The sequence below is a fragment of the Triticum urartu genome, chromosome 2A, assembly GCF_056163025.1.
Source record: "Triticum urartu cultivar PI428250 chromosome 2A, HENAU_Tu73, whole genome shotgun sequence".
NCBI lineage: Eukaryota > Viridiplantae > Streptophyta > Magnoliopsida > Poales > Poaceae > Triticum > Triticum urartu.
Genome location: NC_141874.1, coordinates 459,119,704 through 459,138,172, shown reverse-complemented (window position 1 = coordinate 459,138,172; position 18,469 = coordinate 459,119,704). Strand labels below are relative to the sequence as shown.

At 51.3% G+C, this 18,469-nt stretch overlaps 1 protein-coding gene and 1 pseudogene across 1 annotated transcript; one reads left to right on the top strand and one right to left on the bottom strand.

Annotated features, from left to right (window-relative positions):
* Positions 1 to 1,995: 1,995 nt before the first annotated feature.
* On the bottom strand, positions 1,996 to 2,631 carry LOC147985460 (uncharacterized; annotated as a pseudogene).
* An 11,799-nt stretch (positions 2,632 to 14,430) lies between these two features.
* On the top strand, positions 14,431 to 15,048 carry LOC147985459 (uncharacterized). The gene has a single exon (XM_087541586.1). The coding sequence runs from the start codon at positions 14,431 to 14,433 to the stop codon at positions 15,046 to 15,048; it is 618 nt and encodes a 205-aa protein (XP_087397712.1).
* Positions 15,049 to 18,469: the final 3,421 nt, after the last annotated feature.

Here is an 18,469-nt window from a genome sequence, read left to right as displayed (position 1 = left end):
TCCTTGTAACCGACTCTGTGTAACCCTAGCCCCCCTCCGTTGTCTATATAAACCGGAGGGTTTAGTCCGTAGGACCAACAACAACAACAATCATACCATAGGCTAGCTTCTAGGGTTTAGCCTCTTCGATCTCGTGGTAAATCAACTCTTGTACTACTCATATTATCAAGAGCAATCAAGCAGGACGTAGGGCATTACCTCCATCAAGAGGGCCCGAACCTGGGTAAACATCGTGTCCCCTGCCCCCTGTTACCATCCGCCTTAGACGCATAGTTCGGGACCCCCTACCCGAGATCCGCCGGTTTTGACACCGACAGCCACCTCGGCCCCAAGCCGGCCAGCATCAGCAACAAGACGGTCGTAATGATAACTGGCTCGGATCAGCCATGTTCTCCAAGATGACACCTCGGGTGAAGTATTCCACGTGACGAAGAATCAGAGACAAAGGATTACTTTAATATTCAACCCAACTACTGCGGAGTTGGCCCGAATCTCGGGGGCTACACCCAGTGGGTGCGCTAGCGCGCCCCCACTAAGAGAGCATGCAAGAAAAGATACATGTGGCGACACGTAGCGCCTCTTCTTTGGCGGCAAGCTGCTGCTTGAGCTGCCGGTGCTTCTCCAGAAGCCGGTTGAAGACGCCAACTCGGTAGGAGTCCAGTTGCTGCAAGGAGCAATGATCAGCACAAGACAACAGTTTAAGATTCAACCCAACTACTACGTAGTTGGCCCGAATCTCAGGGGCTACACCCAGTGGGTGCGCTAGCGCGCCACCACTAAAAGAAGCAACAAAAAGAAAACAAAAGATGAAGGAAGAACTTACGAACATGGCGCACTCCAGCTCCCGTGTTTGCTCCACCTCGGCCTGGGCGAAGGCTTGGGTCCTGTCCGTCCGCTCTCGAAGGCGCCGGCTCATGGCGGACATCGTCGCCTCCTCCTGGGTCAAAGGCCCGAAGAAGACCTCGCTGGGCCCAGCCAGATCCGGCTGCGACCCAGTGACCCGGCGACCCCCTGGTCTGGGCACCAGGGCGTACTCACCACTGACCGCCTCCTCTGCGGCCGCGCCCTCTCCGGCGCTCTCTCCGGCACGACGGCCGGAGTAGCCTGCGGTGCCACCACCGGCGGCGCCTCGCCCGTCGGCGCCCGAGGTGCTCCCTGACGGCGCCTCCTCCAAGACAGCATCACCGCTGCCTCCCTCGACCCCCATCTGCTCGACCACGTCGATCCATGGTGGGGTGTCGTCCTCAACCACCATGACCTCTCGGTCGAGGTCCACCACGTCCGCACGGCCACCTTGGCCACGCTCCCCTCCGATGACGGCATGAAGACCGTCGCCGTTGGCTCCATCCCTGCCGGCATCTCGGGCCACGCCGGCTCCGTGCCAGCGCGCGCCCACGCCGCTGCTGCACTGACCCAAGCCTGGGTCGACGCCGCCTCTAGCCCTGCCTCGGCCCTGTTCCGGTCCCACCAGGCCAAGCCTTTGGTGTCGGCCGGGTCTAGGCCGAGGTCCGGATCGGCCACCTCCTGGTCCCGATCATCGGCGCTGGTCCGGGTCTTCCGGAACACATCGTTCCCGCCGGACGCGGCATCCACCGCCGCCAGCGCCAACGAAATCGGCGACCTGAAGTTCGACGGAGTAAATTAGTAAGAACCAAGGGAAGCCACTCGACAACTCGAAACTAGCAGAGGAGAACTCACCCGGGTACCACCAGGACGGTGGGTCTCACCGGCGCCGCCTATGGAGCGCGACGTCTCTTCTTGGCGGGCGGCTTTGTCCTGGCTGCTAGGTCTGCCGCGCGCTTCATGGCCGGACCTCAGGGCGCCACGTCGCCCTTCCTGTGCGGCCGTCTCGCCACCGCCGTCCCCCGAGACGACCAGACTCCAGCCGCGCTGCCCCCTCCTCCCCTCGGTGCCGCTGCACCAACGACTCGCATCAAAATCCCCATACGGCCTCGCGACCGACATCCCAAGAAGCGAAGAGCACAAAAAACTTACCTACACGGCGCCCCGCGCCGGCATCGGTGTCCGCCTCCTCCGCCTCTCGCCGTGAGCCACGGGCTCCTCCGAGCCGTCCCACACCACCTGCGTCGGCGCCCGGTCATATGGATGCCGGATGGCATTCAGAAGCACCTCCCGTGTCGCGTCGGCAAGAATAAGAAGATGTGCAGTGGCAAAATACGAAGACCAAGGACTCACCACGGGTGCCGGGTTCGCCTGGCTGTACGGGGGTTTCCCGAACTCCCAATCCTCCTGCAGCCCGGCCTTGGAAATGTCATTGACCCGGCGGGCAACCTGGTCCGCTCCTAGGAGCAGGTTCGACATCCGGTTGGGGTCCTGAAGACCAGTCATCAGAACGATGATATGGGTGCGCCGCTACAGCGGTAGCACCCGACGCCTGATGAAGGCAGCGATAAGGTCGGTGCTGGTGAGCCCCTCCCGCTCCCTCATCTCTGACACCCGTTGGCACAAGTTGAGCACCTCCTGTGACAGGTGCCGGGGGAAGTAGTTTCAGTTCAGCTTCGCCCGCGGCGGCACGTCAACAAAGGGCGGCAGGTTGATGTGGTTCGCGTCGAGGTTGCGGACGTAGAAGAAGGAGTTCTGCCACTTCTTGGCAGAATCCTTCAGCGGCATCTTGGGGCAGCCCCCGCCTGACCACTTGTAGATGACGGCGGCCCCGCAAGAGGACATCTCCCCGGCCTTCGGGCCCTGCTGCTTCAAGGCGAAGAAGCGCACCCAGAGATCGATCGTGGGTTCCACCCCCCGGGTACCCCTCGCAGAGGGTGAAAAAGCCGGAGAGCTGCAAGATGGCAACCGTGCCAAGATGATGGGGATGGAGCACGAAGAACTCCAGGAAGGTATGGAAGAAACAGCTCGCAGGGAGGCCGAACCCGCGCCTGAAGTGCGGGTAGAAGACCACGCGCTCCGTCCCCTCTGGTCGTGGCTCCCGCTCACCCTCCGGCAGGCGCATGGCAACCTTCGTCTCCCCCGGCAAGCGCCTGGTGGAGCGGAGGTACGTAATGTCCTCTGCAGAGATGGATGAGCCCATGCACGAGCCTAACGGAAGCGCCATCGGCAAGGCGAAGCGTAGCAAGCGAGAGGAAAAGAAGGAAAGAACGGCGGTGAAGCTCTGTTCGGAGCGGCGGGCGTCACAGCGCGACGGTCGCAAAAGGGCAGAAGGTGGACGAAGAAGCAAAGTAGCACGAGCGAGAATGATTTCCGCCGCCCCTTCCCCCCAATTTATAAGCCATGGCTCAAACGTGGGGAAGTGGGATCGTTTGCACTCGCCCTTCCCACTCCCCCGCAATAAGTGCGCACGTACGCACGCAAAAACTGCCTCGAGAATGGCAACCGACTCGCGGACGCCGCAATAAATCCGCGCGCGTGGGCCGAGGGCGTGTGATGGAGGGCCCCATCCCGTAGCCCTGTCCCGTCGCGCGTGTGGCTTGTCAGGCCCCTCCGGCTCCCAGGCGCCACATGGCGCCCGCGCAGAGCCCAAAAGATTGTCTCAAGATTCAGCGGACTCCTCGGTTTCCCGCCCGCGCCGAGATGCCGCGATCCGGCTTCCGGAAGCCGGAACACAGTGGGTATTGCCGGACCCGGCGGTCACAACTTCGCCTCCTCAGGGGGGAAACTGCGAAGGGCCTCCCGCTCGAAGACGGCGGACCTTCACAGCTTCGGAGACTACTGTCGGGGGGATGAACCCTGTGCAGGCAATGTAACCCGGATCTTTTTCAAAAACATCGGGGCCAGCAACGCCCCTCAATCCGGCTCGCACTTGCCGGGTTGCTCAACCCGGCCAAGCCCCTCGACCCAGCCGAACTCATCAACCCGGCCCCAACGGCTGACGCAAGACGGCCGAACCCGGCATGTCAAGACTTCTCCAACAAGCCAGCTCCCCCTTTGGCATGTTCCTCAACCCGACCACGGGTCAGCTCCCGTCCCATCCCCCAGCCGTACAATGGGACGAGTCTCCATTCAAGGGTGAGCGAGGCAACAGTGCCCCCACCAACTCCTCTGGTTAGCCGAGGCGTGGCAATAGTGCCCCACCTACGTGCTGACCAAGGCCGGCGTGGCTACAGTGCACCCGTCGTCACTGCTGACGCCAGCAAGCGGCAATCTGACGGTGCGCCACTGTAGCAGACCCAACCCCGCCACTCCGTGACGATCGACAAGACGGCAAACAGTGCCCCCAGCGCACGGGGCCCACACCCGAAAAACCCGGCGAGCCCTGACACCCGGCGGGTCTCAGCGCCGACTTCCCGGACAATGACAACCCAGCCCCATGGCGTTGTAACATTACCATTGTACCCCTGGGGGTTGACCTATAAAACCCCCTAGGAGCCCTCATGCATATAAGCGGACATAAGATCAATTAGACTAGCCACACGCTAGGAGAGGGAGCAGCCTAAGCCTTGGCACACCTTTCTTCTTCCTCCATACAGCTCTAGGAGCCACCCTGTACTGTTACATACAAACTACACTCGGCAGGAGTAGGGGTGTTATCTCTCCGGAGAGCCCCGAACCTGGGTATGTCTTGCGTCCTTCGCTCACTCATGCCAACCTCGCCTCTGGAGCCCACCGGTGCCCTCGAGCCTCCTCCTCTCTTTAGCCATCCCTTGGCATCTGTCGTGCGCCCACCACGACACCGACAATGGGCAGCGAGGCATCTGGTGTGCGGTTGCCGATGGGATGACGATGGTCAGCTCTCGGGCAAGTTGAGGCCAGGGGTGACTCCTTGGCTTGTGGCGGCACCATGGCCGGCTGGAGCCGCTTGGCAATGTTCCTAGGTAGGTGTGGCCACAGTTTGCCCTTTTGGCTATGTGGGCTCCGTGGATGTGTCTTAACCTCGGGTTAGTCGCCCATGCTGCTGGTGCTTCCCTATAGTAGTTGGATCCGACGATTGACTGTCAGGTCCAAGCCTATGGTGGTTGATGGTGACCCTAAGGTGGTCGGTGGCTTGGTTTGCTATGACAACGACAGAGTGGCTGCAAAATCGGCGGCTCGAAGAGGTGAATCGGTGAAGCAGGGATAGTGTGGCTACGACTTGCCACATCTTAGCGTTGTCATTGTCGTAGACCACCACACCGGCTCTGGAGCTCATTCGTCCTAGAAATTGAAGTTGTGATGACATTTGTCTCTCCAAGTTGTGTGTAGTTCATGATTCGTAAGCATGTCCTTAGATGTGTTATGTTGTCCATGTGGCTATCTCAGACATGTATACCATGGAACAATTTTGATTTGAATGTTCTATGATCATGGTATGTGCATGAGCCTCTTCATGCAACATTGTCTTCTTTGACAAGTGGTGGCGGCAATACACGTTGTCTTCGGTTTGGTAGTACGCTCCTATTTACCGGGTCTCAAGCTCTGAGGTGAAATCCTTAGTTTTGACCTTTGACGGTTGTAACTGGCAATGATCGTGGCTACGCAATGTTACCTTGTTGAGGGCATTGCTTTGAAGATTCCTCATACATCGTGCTCTTCAGGGTGAAAATCCAGGATTTCATCTTCATCGGTTGGATCTGGCCACAGCGAATGTGAAGGTGTTGCTTTCGAATAAACTTTTCGTAGTTAGTTGCCATGGATGGTGGGGTAGTATTTGTTGCTTGTTTGCTTTGTTGCATGTTGTTTGTGAAAGCGGCTCGTTTTTTTTTTTTGCTATGTGCATCCTCAATATCTCGACTTGATTTTGATATTGTATTTTTGTAGAGGCTGAATGCAGTTGGTGTCAACTTAATATTTATTTCTTTGCCAAGGTGTATCATCTTAATATTAATATATTATTTTTTGTCGAAATACTTGATTTGGCCCCTACATCTTATTGAATTCCCTGTTCAAGAATTCATCCGATTAACCAGTTAACTTGCGGATTAATCCCTACTCATAGGGTCACCGAGTAGCCGATAAACCAAAAAATCGTCCGATTAATTGATTAAATGGCCGATTAACTTGCCGATTAGCCGATTAATCCCCTACTCGCTAGCCAACCGAGCAGCTACCAGTTAACGATTTCCTCAACAATGATTGAATTTATGCTCCAGCCAGTTGCTTCAAAAGTTTAAATTGATGAAGAGAGGCGGGCAATATGTTTCAACACCCCCCTCGCGTCTAGTCTATTTTAGTCTTTAGACGTGAAATCGGTGTAGTCTGCAGAATCTTTTTTTGAATAATGGGTTGACAAGGTCTTAAACTTAAAACCTATTGGCTCAGATATCATATTGAATTTACGCTTCAGCTGGTTGCTTCAAAAGTCTGAATTAGTAAAGAGAGTTCGAAATATATTCTAACACATTGCCACTGTGTTTTCAACCTGTCAGATGTGACTCGTGGATGGGTTGTAAGCATCATTCAACATGGGTTTGGCTTCGAAAAAATTAGCCAGGATATATTGTGCGTTACCAATTTCCTTTCTTCTTCCTTGCCTTGCTGGATTCATTTGGCTTCATTTTGCATGGGACCCTACGTGCCAAAGTGCCAAGATATGGCTTGCAGGTTGCTTGAGGAGTTAGCGTCGAGCAGCCCTGGCCGACCGACCGTGTGTTGCCACATGTGTCATGTGTACCTGCCGTTTTCATGTATTTTTGTATGCGCGCACATGCGTTCCTAGCTCGATGATTAATTATTCATCATTAGGCAAGATTCAGAGTAGTAGGCGTAGGTAATTCTCCTGACCTTGCCCTTATATAAAAAACTGGAAACTAACAATAATGTAGCTGCTTCCTAGTTCCTGATCCATCCATATCTCCTACAAATATTCCTGGTTACAGATTCCACAGCCCCCTAGCTAGGGTCGATTGGGCGGCTCAATCAATCATATATGTAGAATATTACTGTTAATTAGGAGGTTGTCAGATGGAATGAGAATATCAAATCAAGAGAATGGCTTGTAATAACTAATCGTGGATGTCAGCCACTTCAAGTGTTGCGCAAGTGAGATCTTTCAGATATGTACAAGCTACTCCTTCTGTTTCAAATTACTTATTTGAACTAAAATCACGATAAATAATTTAAAACAGAGGGAGTACCTTAGCTTAGTGTGCTGCGTGTTACTATTCAAGTTCGGCCGGCTATACCTAAAGTTAGGCAAAGTTGGGGTATACATAAATGGAAGGAACATGATCTCGGTAAGACTGTTTTTCTCTAATGGAGAACAGAATAATGGACATTGGGCACAACCGCACAAGATGCATGCATACTTGCCCTTTGAGTCAACTATATTTACTAATGAAGCTAAACTAAGCTTCCATGGTCGGCTAACTAAGCTGCCGATGATATGATGTACTCCACTGTGAACTTTATTAAAAGAAGATAACTGCTTGGGTTAAGTACTTGCTAGTTAGGAGATGGATGAGATAGGTATATATGTGCACACCCACTGCTGGTCCCCTTTTTAAGCAAAGAAGCATATACATCTTCAAGAGTGGGACATGATATAGACAACTGCTAGCCTCGGTAAGTGATGGCTTAAGTCAAAACAACGTATTGTCTATCTGTAATGTACGCTTAAAAGAAGCAGTCGAACATCATCTTCACATGTTAGGGCATCTTCAAGTCAAACCCGCACAACCGTCCGGACCACATTGTCCGGATACGCAAATCATCCAACGTCGATCTATATCGGTCCGCGGGGCGATCCTGACACGATTTCTCTCATAAATTGAAGACAAAGTATAGGAGGTTTGCGGAAGGCCGGACACCCGAAGCGTCGAACTCCGACACTCCCGGCCCACTCAATCCCCTCTCCCGGTCACATTTCATTCCATTCCACCCCTTCTCCTCCTTACTTTGCATTCGCACCCTCTACCTCCATCGCCGCTGTTGTTCGTCTCCAACCGCCACAGAGTCATTGTCGTACGTCCGCAACCAGCACTGACGCTCCCGCTCGCCGTTCCAACAGAGCTTTCCACCCTGGAGCCGTTTGTACCCAGGTACACTCCGCCCCCGGTCGACGACCTTCATGGCGGACACCACGCCCGGATGGTGTTCGGTCAAATGCCATTGATCTTATTTTCAAATGTTATGTCATTGTTTTAGAGTACGAAGGATGGTGAGCTACTCGACCATGAAGGATGAGTTGTTGTGCGATGCGTGGCTGGCCGTATCCACGGATTTCATAGGCAGGAGCATAGATGAGCCCTTCTGGGAGCAAGTGCATGAAAAGTTTCATGCACAAAAGCACACTATGCCCTATGACATGTACATCATTCAACCGCCCAACGTGAGGTCGTCGTTGTATCGCTGGCACGCTATTAAGGTCACCGCCATCAAGTTTTACAACTTGGTTAGTCAGCTCGAGGTAAGGTGGCCATTGCACGTGGACATGGAGGAAATGGTAAGTTTTACTTTCTATTGCTCAACTTGTTGATTCATTCATTCACTTTATGTTGGTCTACACATTATATATACCTCGCACGCGTCGCCGTAGTGTACCACAAGACAGAGGGACGAGCATTTACGTGCACACACTGTTGGATGAAATTGAAGTGGGAGTATGTGTGGAACGACATGATCCGTTCATGAAAACCTTGTTGGACATACGACATCTAGTCGAATTGGAAACATTGTTGTACTAGACTTAATTTGCATGCTGTGTATGGATGATTTGTGCTATTTTCTATCCTAACCTTGATGAATATCGACCACTTTCTATGAATTTCGTCCGTTTAGTTAAAATGCGGTTTTGAAATGTATGCGACCAGCATTGGATGGCGTCCTCCCGCATCTGTGTCCATGGACGGACGCGGGAGGATTTTTTGCGGGTTGCTACTGGAGATGGTCTTATGGGTTATGGAAATGCTAGATTAAGACCCAGCATACTTAATTTTGTTGATCCTTACAAATATTTCATGTAGCCCGTATTAGAGCATCACCTGTTGTGACGTCTTCGATTCAATCGTACACTAATCATACACGCAAATGTGTATGATTAAGATCAAGGACTCATGGGAAGATATCACAACACAACTCTAGACATAAATTAAAATAATACAAGCTTTATATTACAAGCCAGGGGCCTCGAAGGCTCGAATACAAATGCTCGAAGACACAAGAGTCAGCGGAAGCAATAATATCTGAGTACAGACATACGTTAAACAAGTCTGCCTTAAGAAGGCTAGCACAAAAGTAGTAACGATCGAAAAGGCAAGGCCTCCTGCCTGGGACCTCCTAACTACTCCTCGAAGCCGAAATCCACGTAGAATCATCCTTGGGATCCTCCGGCTCCTGGACTCCATCATATGATCGCAATAACCGGGAAATGGGGAAAAGAAGTAGGAAAACAACCATGAGTACTCATCCAAAGTACTCGCAAGCAATGATCTACACTACATATGCATTGGTATCAATGAAATGGGTAGTATCTGTGGACTGAACTGCAGAATGCCAGAATAAAAGGGGGATAGCTAGTCCTATCGAAGACCACGCTTCTAGCAGCCTCCATCTTGAAGCATATAGAAGAGAGTAGATGGTAAGTTCACCAAGTATCTTTGTATAGCATAAACCTACCCGGGGATCCTCTCCTCGTCGCCTTGTGAGAGAGCGATCACCGAGTTGTATCTAGCACTTCAAAGGGTGTGTTTTATTAATATCCGGTTCTAATTGTCATAAGGTCAAGGTACAACTCTGGGTCGTCCTTTTACCGAGGGACGCGGTTATTCGAATAGATAAACTTCCCTGCAAGGGTGCACCACATTTCCCAACACGCTCGATCCCCTTTGGCCGGACACACTTTTCTGGGTCATGCCGGGCCTCGGAAGATCAACACGTCGCAGCCCCACCCAGGCATAACAGAGAGGTACACCTACACGTTGTGAACGCGGCCAGTAAGCAGGCCTAGCCTCCCTAATACAATAGCAGGCGTTCTAGTCCAATCCGGCGCGCGCCGCTCAGTCGCTGACGTCAAGAAGGTTTCGGCTGATACCACGACGTCCAGTGCCCATAACTGTTGCCGCATAGTTGGTTAGTGCGTATAGGCTAGTGGCTAGACTCAGATCAAATACCAAGATCTCGTTAAGCATGTTAATTGAAGTATCCGCGAACGACGATCAGGGCCAGACCCACCTCTCACCTAGGTGGTCTCCACCTGCCTTGTCGCTCCGCCACAAAGTAACAATCGGGGACCGTTGGGAACCCAAGCCCACCACTACCTAGATGGAACCACCTGCCCCTTCAACCCCCACATCGGAATCACTTGCGGGTACTCTACGAGCCGACCCGACTTTAGTCACCACCATGTATCATGTATAATACTGTAGTATGTATATACCCGTGATCACCTCCCGAAGTGACCACGACCCGATAATATAGCATAGCAGACGGACAAGAATGTAGGGCCACTGATGGAATACTAGCATCATATACTAAGCATTTAGGATTGCAGGTAAAGGTAACAACAATAGTACCAAAGACAGGATATGCATCAGAATATGTCGCATGTTTGCTATGCTAGGGGCATGTGGCAGACGAACGGAGTGTGTATTCGGATTCGTCTCGAACTTCTAAGCAACTTTCATGTATAAAGTATTTTTATTCCAACATACGGTTTATTTATATTAATTTATAAAGAATTAATCATTTTTTGGGATTATTATTATTTAGTTAATTCGAAAAAGAATTACTGCGTCAGCATGACATCAGTAGTCAAAGTTGACCATTGTCTAGTCAGACTGACGCGTGGGTCCCGTTCGTCATAGGCTCAGAGTAATTAAGCCAGGTTAATTAGTTTTAAATAAAAGATTAGATTAACTAATTTTAATTAGTTTAGCTAAACAGAACTAATTAAGTTAATTAAGTAATTAATTAATTAATATTTTTATTATACATTTCTTTCTTTCTTTTTAAAAAACGTTCAAGGGCTGGGCCCCTTGTGTCATAGGCCTAGAAGGCCTAACGGGTGCTAGCGGGCGCCCGAGCGGTGGTTAACGGGGCGGAGCCCCGTGGGCTGCCGAACCCGGGCGGCAGAGGACGCGCGCGGGGGCGAAGGATGCGGGCGAGCTCGGGGCTCCAGGGGCGCGGGCACGGACGCAGAGCGCCGGCGCAGGGGGAGGCAGCAGCAGCAGGAGAGTGGGGGCCGGCGGCCGGCGCGCGGCAGGGGACTGAGGAACACCAGGAGTTGCGGCGGGCGGCGCGGTTCGCGAGAGGCCGGAGGAGGTGCGCGCGGCGGCGATGACGAGCGCAGGTGGCAGATGCGGCAGGAGCAGTGAGCGCGAGACGGCAGCGGCGGGCGAGCGAGCGCTGGCACAAGCGGCAGCGGGTGTTGTGGGCAGCAGCGCCGAGCGGGGGGTGGAAGGAAGACACACGGCAGGGCGCGTGCGAGCAGGCCCGAGTGGCTGCGGAGGGCAGCCAGGGGGCGCTCGAGCGGGCGGCTCGGGGCACGGTCTGGGGCGAGGCAGGGCGTGCGCGGCCATCTATGGCGATGGGGCGAGCTACAAGCGAGAAAGAAGGAGAGGATCGACAGGGAGGGCTCACCGGGTGGCATACGACAGCTGTTGGGGGCTTAGGAGCGGTCGGGCGGCCGGAGTCGATGGAGCTCGCCGGCGGAGCAGAGGAAGAAGACGGGGACGCAGGGGTCGCCGAGGTAGGTCCCGGCTCCAACGGATGGCACCAAGCGACGTTGCGGTCGACAGCCAAGCGGATGGACACGGAGACGCGGCGTGGTGAGGTCAGTGGCCGCGGGATCGACGCGTCAACAATGACAGTGGCGCTCGGCCGATGGGGGAGAAGGGGATTCGGAAAGTGGGAGAGGGAAATTTTAGGGTTACGAGGGAGGGAGAGGTTAAGTGGTGGGGATGGGCCGGGAGCTGGCTAGCCGGGCCTGTTGGCCCAGTTGGGCCATTGGGTTCTTTTGCCCCATTTTTTTATTTGTTTTGTTTCCCTCTTCTTTTATATGTTTTATGTTTTCTTCTTAGTTTCCTTTTTATTTTAGTTTTACAAAACATAAAAGTGTCACATAAAATAGTGTTATAACCTATGTCACCGCCCCAAATAATTTGATACTTTAAACAAAGTAATTTGTATTTGTTTATATTTTTAAGAGTATTTAAATAATTGTTCTCGCTACTGTTTTATCCATTTTGGTGTATAGAAACATTTTATAAAAGTGTGGTTTCTCCACCGTAATTACCTATGCATTATTTGGCTCACTCGAAACATTTTAGTTTTGATATTTGAAATTTTTTATTGTTTGCTTGATTTTGAATTTAAATCCGAACCGGTTTCACACTAAGGTGAGATTAGCAACAGTAATCGGGTGACGTGACATCATTAGCAGGGAATTACTGTAGCTTAATTATCCGAGCGTTACACATGTGTTTAGAGGCAGCTGGGACCCGCCAACCCCCTTCGACCTTGGTATAAAACCGTGCATTGTGCAACCTTTGGGCATCTTCTTTCATATTCCTATTCATAGGATTTTAGATACATGTCATCTCATTTTCTATGACTTTTCTATTCCTATGATTTTTCTACCTTATGAACCTAAGTTGAAACCATCATAAAATAAAACTATGATATTTCGATGATGAATAGGGCATCAATAACAAAAATGTTAAAAAACACTAATGTAAGATTTTTAACCCTCCAATCCCGAGTGAATGCCCTTAGACACGTTTGATACCGTGCAGGAATCCCAAAGCGTACGCTCTCACACCTTCCTCCGAGCGAACTACAAGTTGGCGTTATGACCCCGTTCACGCCGGATGGCGATCTGATCGAAAACATTTCAGGATGGAAAATTATGTTGTCGCAACATGGTAATTTGCAACATTTTACGTTGATGTAGCATGGCAATTTTCTTTAGCAACATGACAAATCCCGAGCATGGCAATTTTCACCGTTTTCTTCTTTTTTCAGGCTGGCAATTCTTCATGTTTACATCAAGGCAAACCTTGAAAACGCATGGCAATTGCTATCATGCAGCATGCCATTTCCATTTTTCTGAGAATTTTTACATACAACATGGCAATTTTACTCTAGCGCATGGCGAATTCTTAATCAACAGCATGGCAATTTATTTATTTTCATGTGGTAATTCTGAAACGCTCGCTGGGAGTGCTTATTTTGAGTGAACGGAAACATTTAATTTAAAAATAACAAAATGTATAGATACGGTTAGGACATATCACAGAACCATGCAAATCATTTCAAGGTTAGTCTCGGACTCATATTGTCTTGCGACTAGTTAATTGCCATTTCTAAATTTAAATCAAATAAGTCATCCTGTCACTATACCACAGCGAAATGTAACTTTTCAAACTTGTTTTTCAGATTTAAATTCTAATTTTTCAGAGCCTCTCATTTTATTTATTCCATTTTCTACACCTAATTTTCCCCGTGTTTGAGAACATGTGATGACTACTCAATCATTTTTTCCTTTGTTTTCACCCATCATTTCCTTTCCATGTTACATTATCTTCGAACAATCTGCATCGTACGGTTTCCTATTTGATTTTTTCCAAGACATGATATAGACGCAGACACTCACATACACACATGCACACCCTATCCTTATGAGCATTTTCGAGAGATTAATCCAGACAGATCTTGAGATTGACAAAATTATCATAGACAACTCAAAGTTGATGAACAAGTCATACCGCGGAAAGAATAGTGTCGGACAGCCCGAAATAAATTAAGTAAAATACGATCACCTGTCACAAGTCTAGAACTTAAACTCGGATGAACCGGTTCTATTATCACAAGAAATCTAACCATCTGATCAATGCTGGTTCGCTATTCGATTCTGACTTTCATCAGTGTCGTCGTGGAAGCAATCAAGATGGACCTTGCAACTCGCAAGCAACGGAGCGGCAATGGGGCCCAATTATGCTTTTCATTTCCTTTTGGAAAAGAAAATGCAGAGAATAACAATCCATTTGGGCATTAGAGAAAGAGAAAACAAGAGGACGAGAGGGGAAAGAGTAGAGAGCGAGACAACATAGTGATGGTCATGATTGAGTATGTACAACACACTCGTTACAGGACATGCCGTGCCATTCGAAGGGCCCCCGGGAAGTGCGTGAATGCATCAAGTCACAAAGAAAATCCAGATTTCCTTAAAAAAAACAAAGAAAAGTCGAGAGACCCGTAGTGGTAGCGCTCACAAAACTGGAGTCAAAATGGAGAAAATGCAGCGGTAGAGCAATTCCAAAGGCCGACCTAAATGAATGGCGTTTTTGTCCGTTTTTTATCCGTTTGGGTCGGCCGCACGCTCGCCGTCCGCCCTCTTTTAGTTTTGGGTCGGCAGTGCGCCCAATGGGCCGACCAATTTTCATAACCGCACGCGTTATAATATCGTGCCGTCGCCGTGATTTTGACGCTCCAGCACGTGGGAAAGGTTCGTGCGCGCTGGTTTTGGCGCTCCAGCGCGCGGGAAAGGATCGCGCGCGCGCCGCGGCCGGCGCTCGCTATAAAAGAAGGCGCTCTCTCCACACTATGTCGGCCGCCCACTCTCGCCGCCTCTGCGCCACCATGTGGATCCGCCGCCTACGCGCTTCGGGTTTTCGCGGAGTCCGCGAGCGCCGCTCCGGCGCCTTCTCCGCCGAGATCTGGTTTCGCAAGAAACGTCTCGTCCTCGGCACCTTCGACACCGCAGAGGAGGCGGCCCGCGCGCACGACGCGGCGGCGTGGCGCCTCCTGAGGCCTCGTCGGGATATGAATTTTCCCAACGTGTCGAGCCAGCGGGCGCAGGATCTGGCGCCTCTCCCGTGGCTTTTCACCGACGAGGATCGTCGTGTCCATCAGAGGCAGCAGCGTCGCCTCGCCATCGCAGAGAAGGACGTGGAAGCCTTGGTGCTGTGGCGTGGAGACTACCCGCAGGACATCGTCGACGAGCGCCAGTTCTACAAGCAATTGAGATCGGAGAGGGACGCGAGGAGAAGGGAGCGAGCCGCCTATCGGAAGGACAAGCGTTCGCGGAAGCAGGCAGCTCAATTGAAATTGAAGCTACGAGAAACGGCGGATTGGGACTTTGAAGACGAGGCGTATGCTGACGCCTACATTCAGACATCGGAGGAGGACATTACCGAGTCGGAGTCAGAAATCGACGAGTAGTGGTCTTTTCTTTTTATCTGTGTACGCTAGAATTATCTATGTATCCATTTTTATCTGAAAAAATAGCCGGCGGCGTCGGCGACGTAGCAGGTGGGCGAGGGTGTGAATCCAATGTGCCACCGACCAGCAGGCCCGGTGAGGAAAAAGGACGAGCGCGCGCGTCCGTCTCGTGTCCACGCCGACGCAAATCCAGCTCAAAAATAGGCCTGAAATGGGTCGCCGCGGACGAAAAACGGACGCGCGTCCGTTTAGGTCGGCGCGTGTCCGCGCCAATCCGAACAGACGCGGGCGGACGAAATAGGTCGCTGCATTGAAGTTGCTTTTACGCCATCTCGTCAGACTACTCGACCATACCATACGTCTGTGCACGTCAGCTCATCAGAATACTCGGTCGATGAGAGAAGGAGAGAGACGCTGCAGCGCAGAGGAGTGGGCTGGGTGGTGCAGTGCAGGCATGGGAGGAGGACTGGAGAAAGGCAGGCAGGTCCAAAGCAAAGCAAAGGTGGTGAGTTGGGAGACAGCGCAAGCAACGACGGGGTCGGGGGGCATCAGGAGAGGAGTTTTGGCTCCTACGTCTGCGTGCATGGGGAGTAGCGAAAGGCAACCACCATCCGACCCGGACCCGGCCGGCGTACCCGTACGCTACGTACGAATCGCTTGCATCCTTCTACTTCTCACTCTACCTGCACGTACCACCGTTGCACCTACTGCGACGACACACTTGCTTTTGCATGGGCGCCACCGTGGAGCGCTATATCAGGAGCACGTGGCTCGACTCTTGCGCACACGACACGTCATCAGGCGGCTGCCGATAGGGATAGAGCCGAGAGCTGTCGTACGGACCAGCGGCTGCTTGGAGTGCACAGTGGGGTTTCCGACCTACACTGCTTTACATTATTTTCGACATATACATCTTCCAGCACAAGAGCGCACAAAATCCGGCATAAGAGACAGAAACAAAGGAACAGCCCATGACAGGGGTAGTTTTTCATGACTAAAAGCATGTTGGCTATCAGAAATCACGCGATTGATTACTCAACGATAATGCCAAAAATCTGACGTTGGATTTTTAAGCATGGCAAATTGGACGTCACTCGAAGCTAGGTTTGGTTGCATCTTCAGCAAATACAACATATATATTGATAAGAAAATAGGCAGTTTTTCAATTAAGTTAATTCATGAATAAATCATGAGCATGACATGGACAGCATTGATAACACACTGATTACGATCTAACAGAGCATGGACTACGCATATAGTAGAAATATCTACGCATATCGCTAGTACTGCTACAACAGAAAGAAACGCGAGAAGGATAAACGATGTATACCCTCCAATCGGCCATGCATCGGTGGTGGCGGCGGCAGCAGCCGCGGCATCCTCGGCGGCCTTCTTGTCGGCCTCGACCTTCTCAGCGGCGGCACGGTCGGCGTCGGTCGACATGGTGATGACGAAGGTGATGCGGACGTAGATGAACAGAAGCGAGCAGTCGCGTAATCGCTACCCAAAAACCTAATCGCCCCTCTCCCGTACAGGATCCGGAGAAGCGGGGTTTCGGAGGCCTGCTCTCCCGTCAACCGTGTACGCGGTGAACGGGACGGAGTCGGCGGCGGTAGCAGCAACAGAGGAACGACGTGGGCGTGGAGGCGGAGATGCGTTCTGTTTCGTGGCGGCTAGGGCTGGCAGCGTCCCACATATATATGTGCGGCCGCACGTGGAGAGACGTGGGCTGAACCCACGTCCAAGTCGGTAGCCCACGATCCAACGTCTCAGATCGTGGCCCTACCTGTCAAAGACTCTCCGTTTCTGACCGGCAAAAAGAAGCGCATAGGAGTGAGCTCGGCTCGGCTCAATCCCACAACCCGCAACCCGCAACCCGCGGCGCGTCGGGGCGAGGCGTGGCGTGGCGAGGCGAGCGGAGGAGGAGGAGTGCGCGAGGGCCTCATCTCTTCTCAAGCTCCAATAGCATGATGGAGAGGATCCCTTATAAACCACTCCAACTCTCCTTCCACTTCCGGGGTGGGACTAAACTCCCCACCACCTTGTCATGTCACCTACATGGGCCCTTAGAGATCAAATCTGAAATTGTCATATGGGCTCTAGGCCCATCTCATATTTCAACAACCCCCACCAGATCTCAGGGGCCCACTTTATCCTTTGTTCCAAACGCTGTTTTGATATATCAACATCTCAGTGAAGACCGATTAAGGTTGAGCTCCACCTAGACCAAGTAATTGCACTACTTCACAACTGAACAATTGACTATGCCTTGAATTGTCAGTTTGGCGTCAAGAAGTTTCACCACAAGTCTCACTGATACGAGGCTGCCGAAGGCCGACCCCTCGGGTGGAGCATATTAGTCACACTCCTGGCCTGTTCATGAGCTTACTAGAGATCACCCTAATCTCATAGACTGTGACTAGCAGTCGGGCTCATATAGGTGTGTTCCTCCAAAGATCGCTCTGTAGGATAGAATCTTGCTTATGCATATAAGCCTTGGAACACATTAAGACAATAGTCATCCTTACATACAGTGTCCGAGAGCATTGCATCTCCAACGGAGTGGGTAATTAAAGTTACTCTCCTCAGTTCACCACTGGCTTGTTTTCCCTGGTCCTACTTCACGGGATCTCCGATCACATAGGTTGGGTTACTACCAAGGCAACTCATGTGGGTCTCATACCCATCTCCCTTGATGCGCTATCTATCACAACACGTGATAGCCCTTTAGTAAAGGGATCTGCCAGATTCTTAGCCATTTGAATATAATCCAATGCTATCACTCCGGAGTTCCTCAATTTTCTGACAGCTTTCAATCTCATTCTTATGTGTTTGTTGGACTTCATGTTGTCCTTTGAACTCTTCACCTTGACAATAACTGTTTGATTGTCACAGTTCATAAGGACGGCCGGAACCGGCTTCTCAACCACTCGCAAGTCCATCAACAGATCTCGAAGCCATTCTGCTTCGCCACCCGATGTGTCTAATGCTGTTAATTCTGCTTCCATTGTCGATCTTGTTAAGATCGTTTGCTTGCAAGACTTCCAGGAAACAGCACCACCTCCAAGAGTAAACATATACCCAGTTGTGGCCTTCATCTCATCAGCATCAGAGATCCAATTCACATCACTATACCCTTCAAGTACCGACGGGTATCCGGTATAGTGAAGTCCATAGTTCATAGTACCTTTCAGATAGCGCATAACTCTCTCAAGAGCACGCCAATGTACATCACCCGGTTTGGAAACAAACCGGCTTAGTTTGCTAATAGCAAATGCAATGTCAGGCCTCGTTGCGCTCGCTAGATACTGGAGTGAACCAACAATCTGAGAGTATCTCAATTGATCTATAGCTGTGCCTTTAGACTTTCGAATCAGCACACTAGGATCATATGGTGTTTGAGATGGTTTGTAGTCCGAAT

Bases quoted from the DNA above. Each gene is read 5' to 3' on its own strand.
- LOC147985459 (XM_087541586.1), top strand. From the start codon at position 14,431: ATGTCGGCCGCCCACTCTCGCCGCCTCTGCGCCACCATGTGGATCCGC.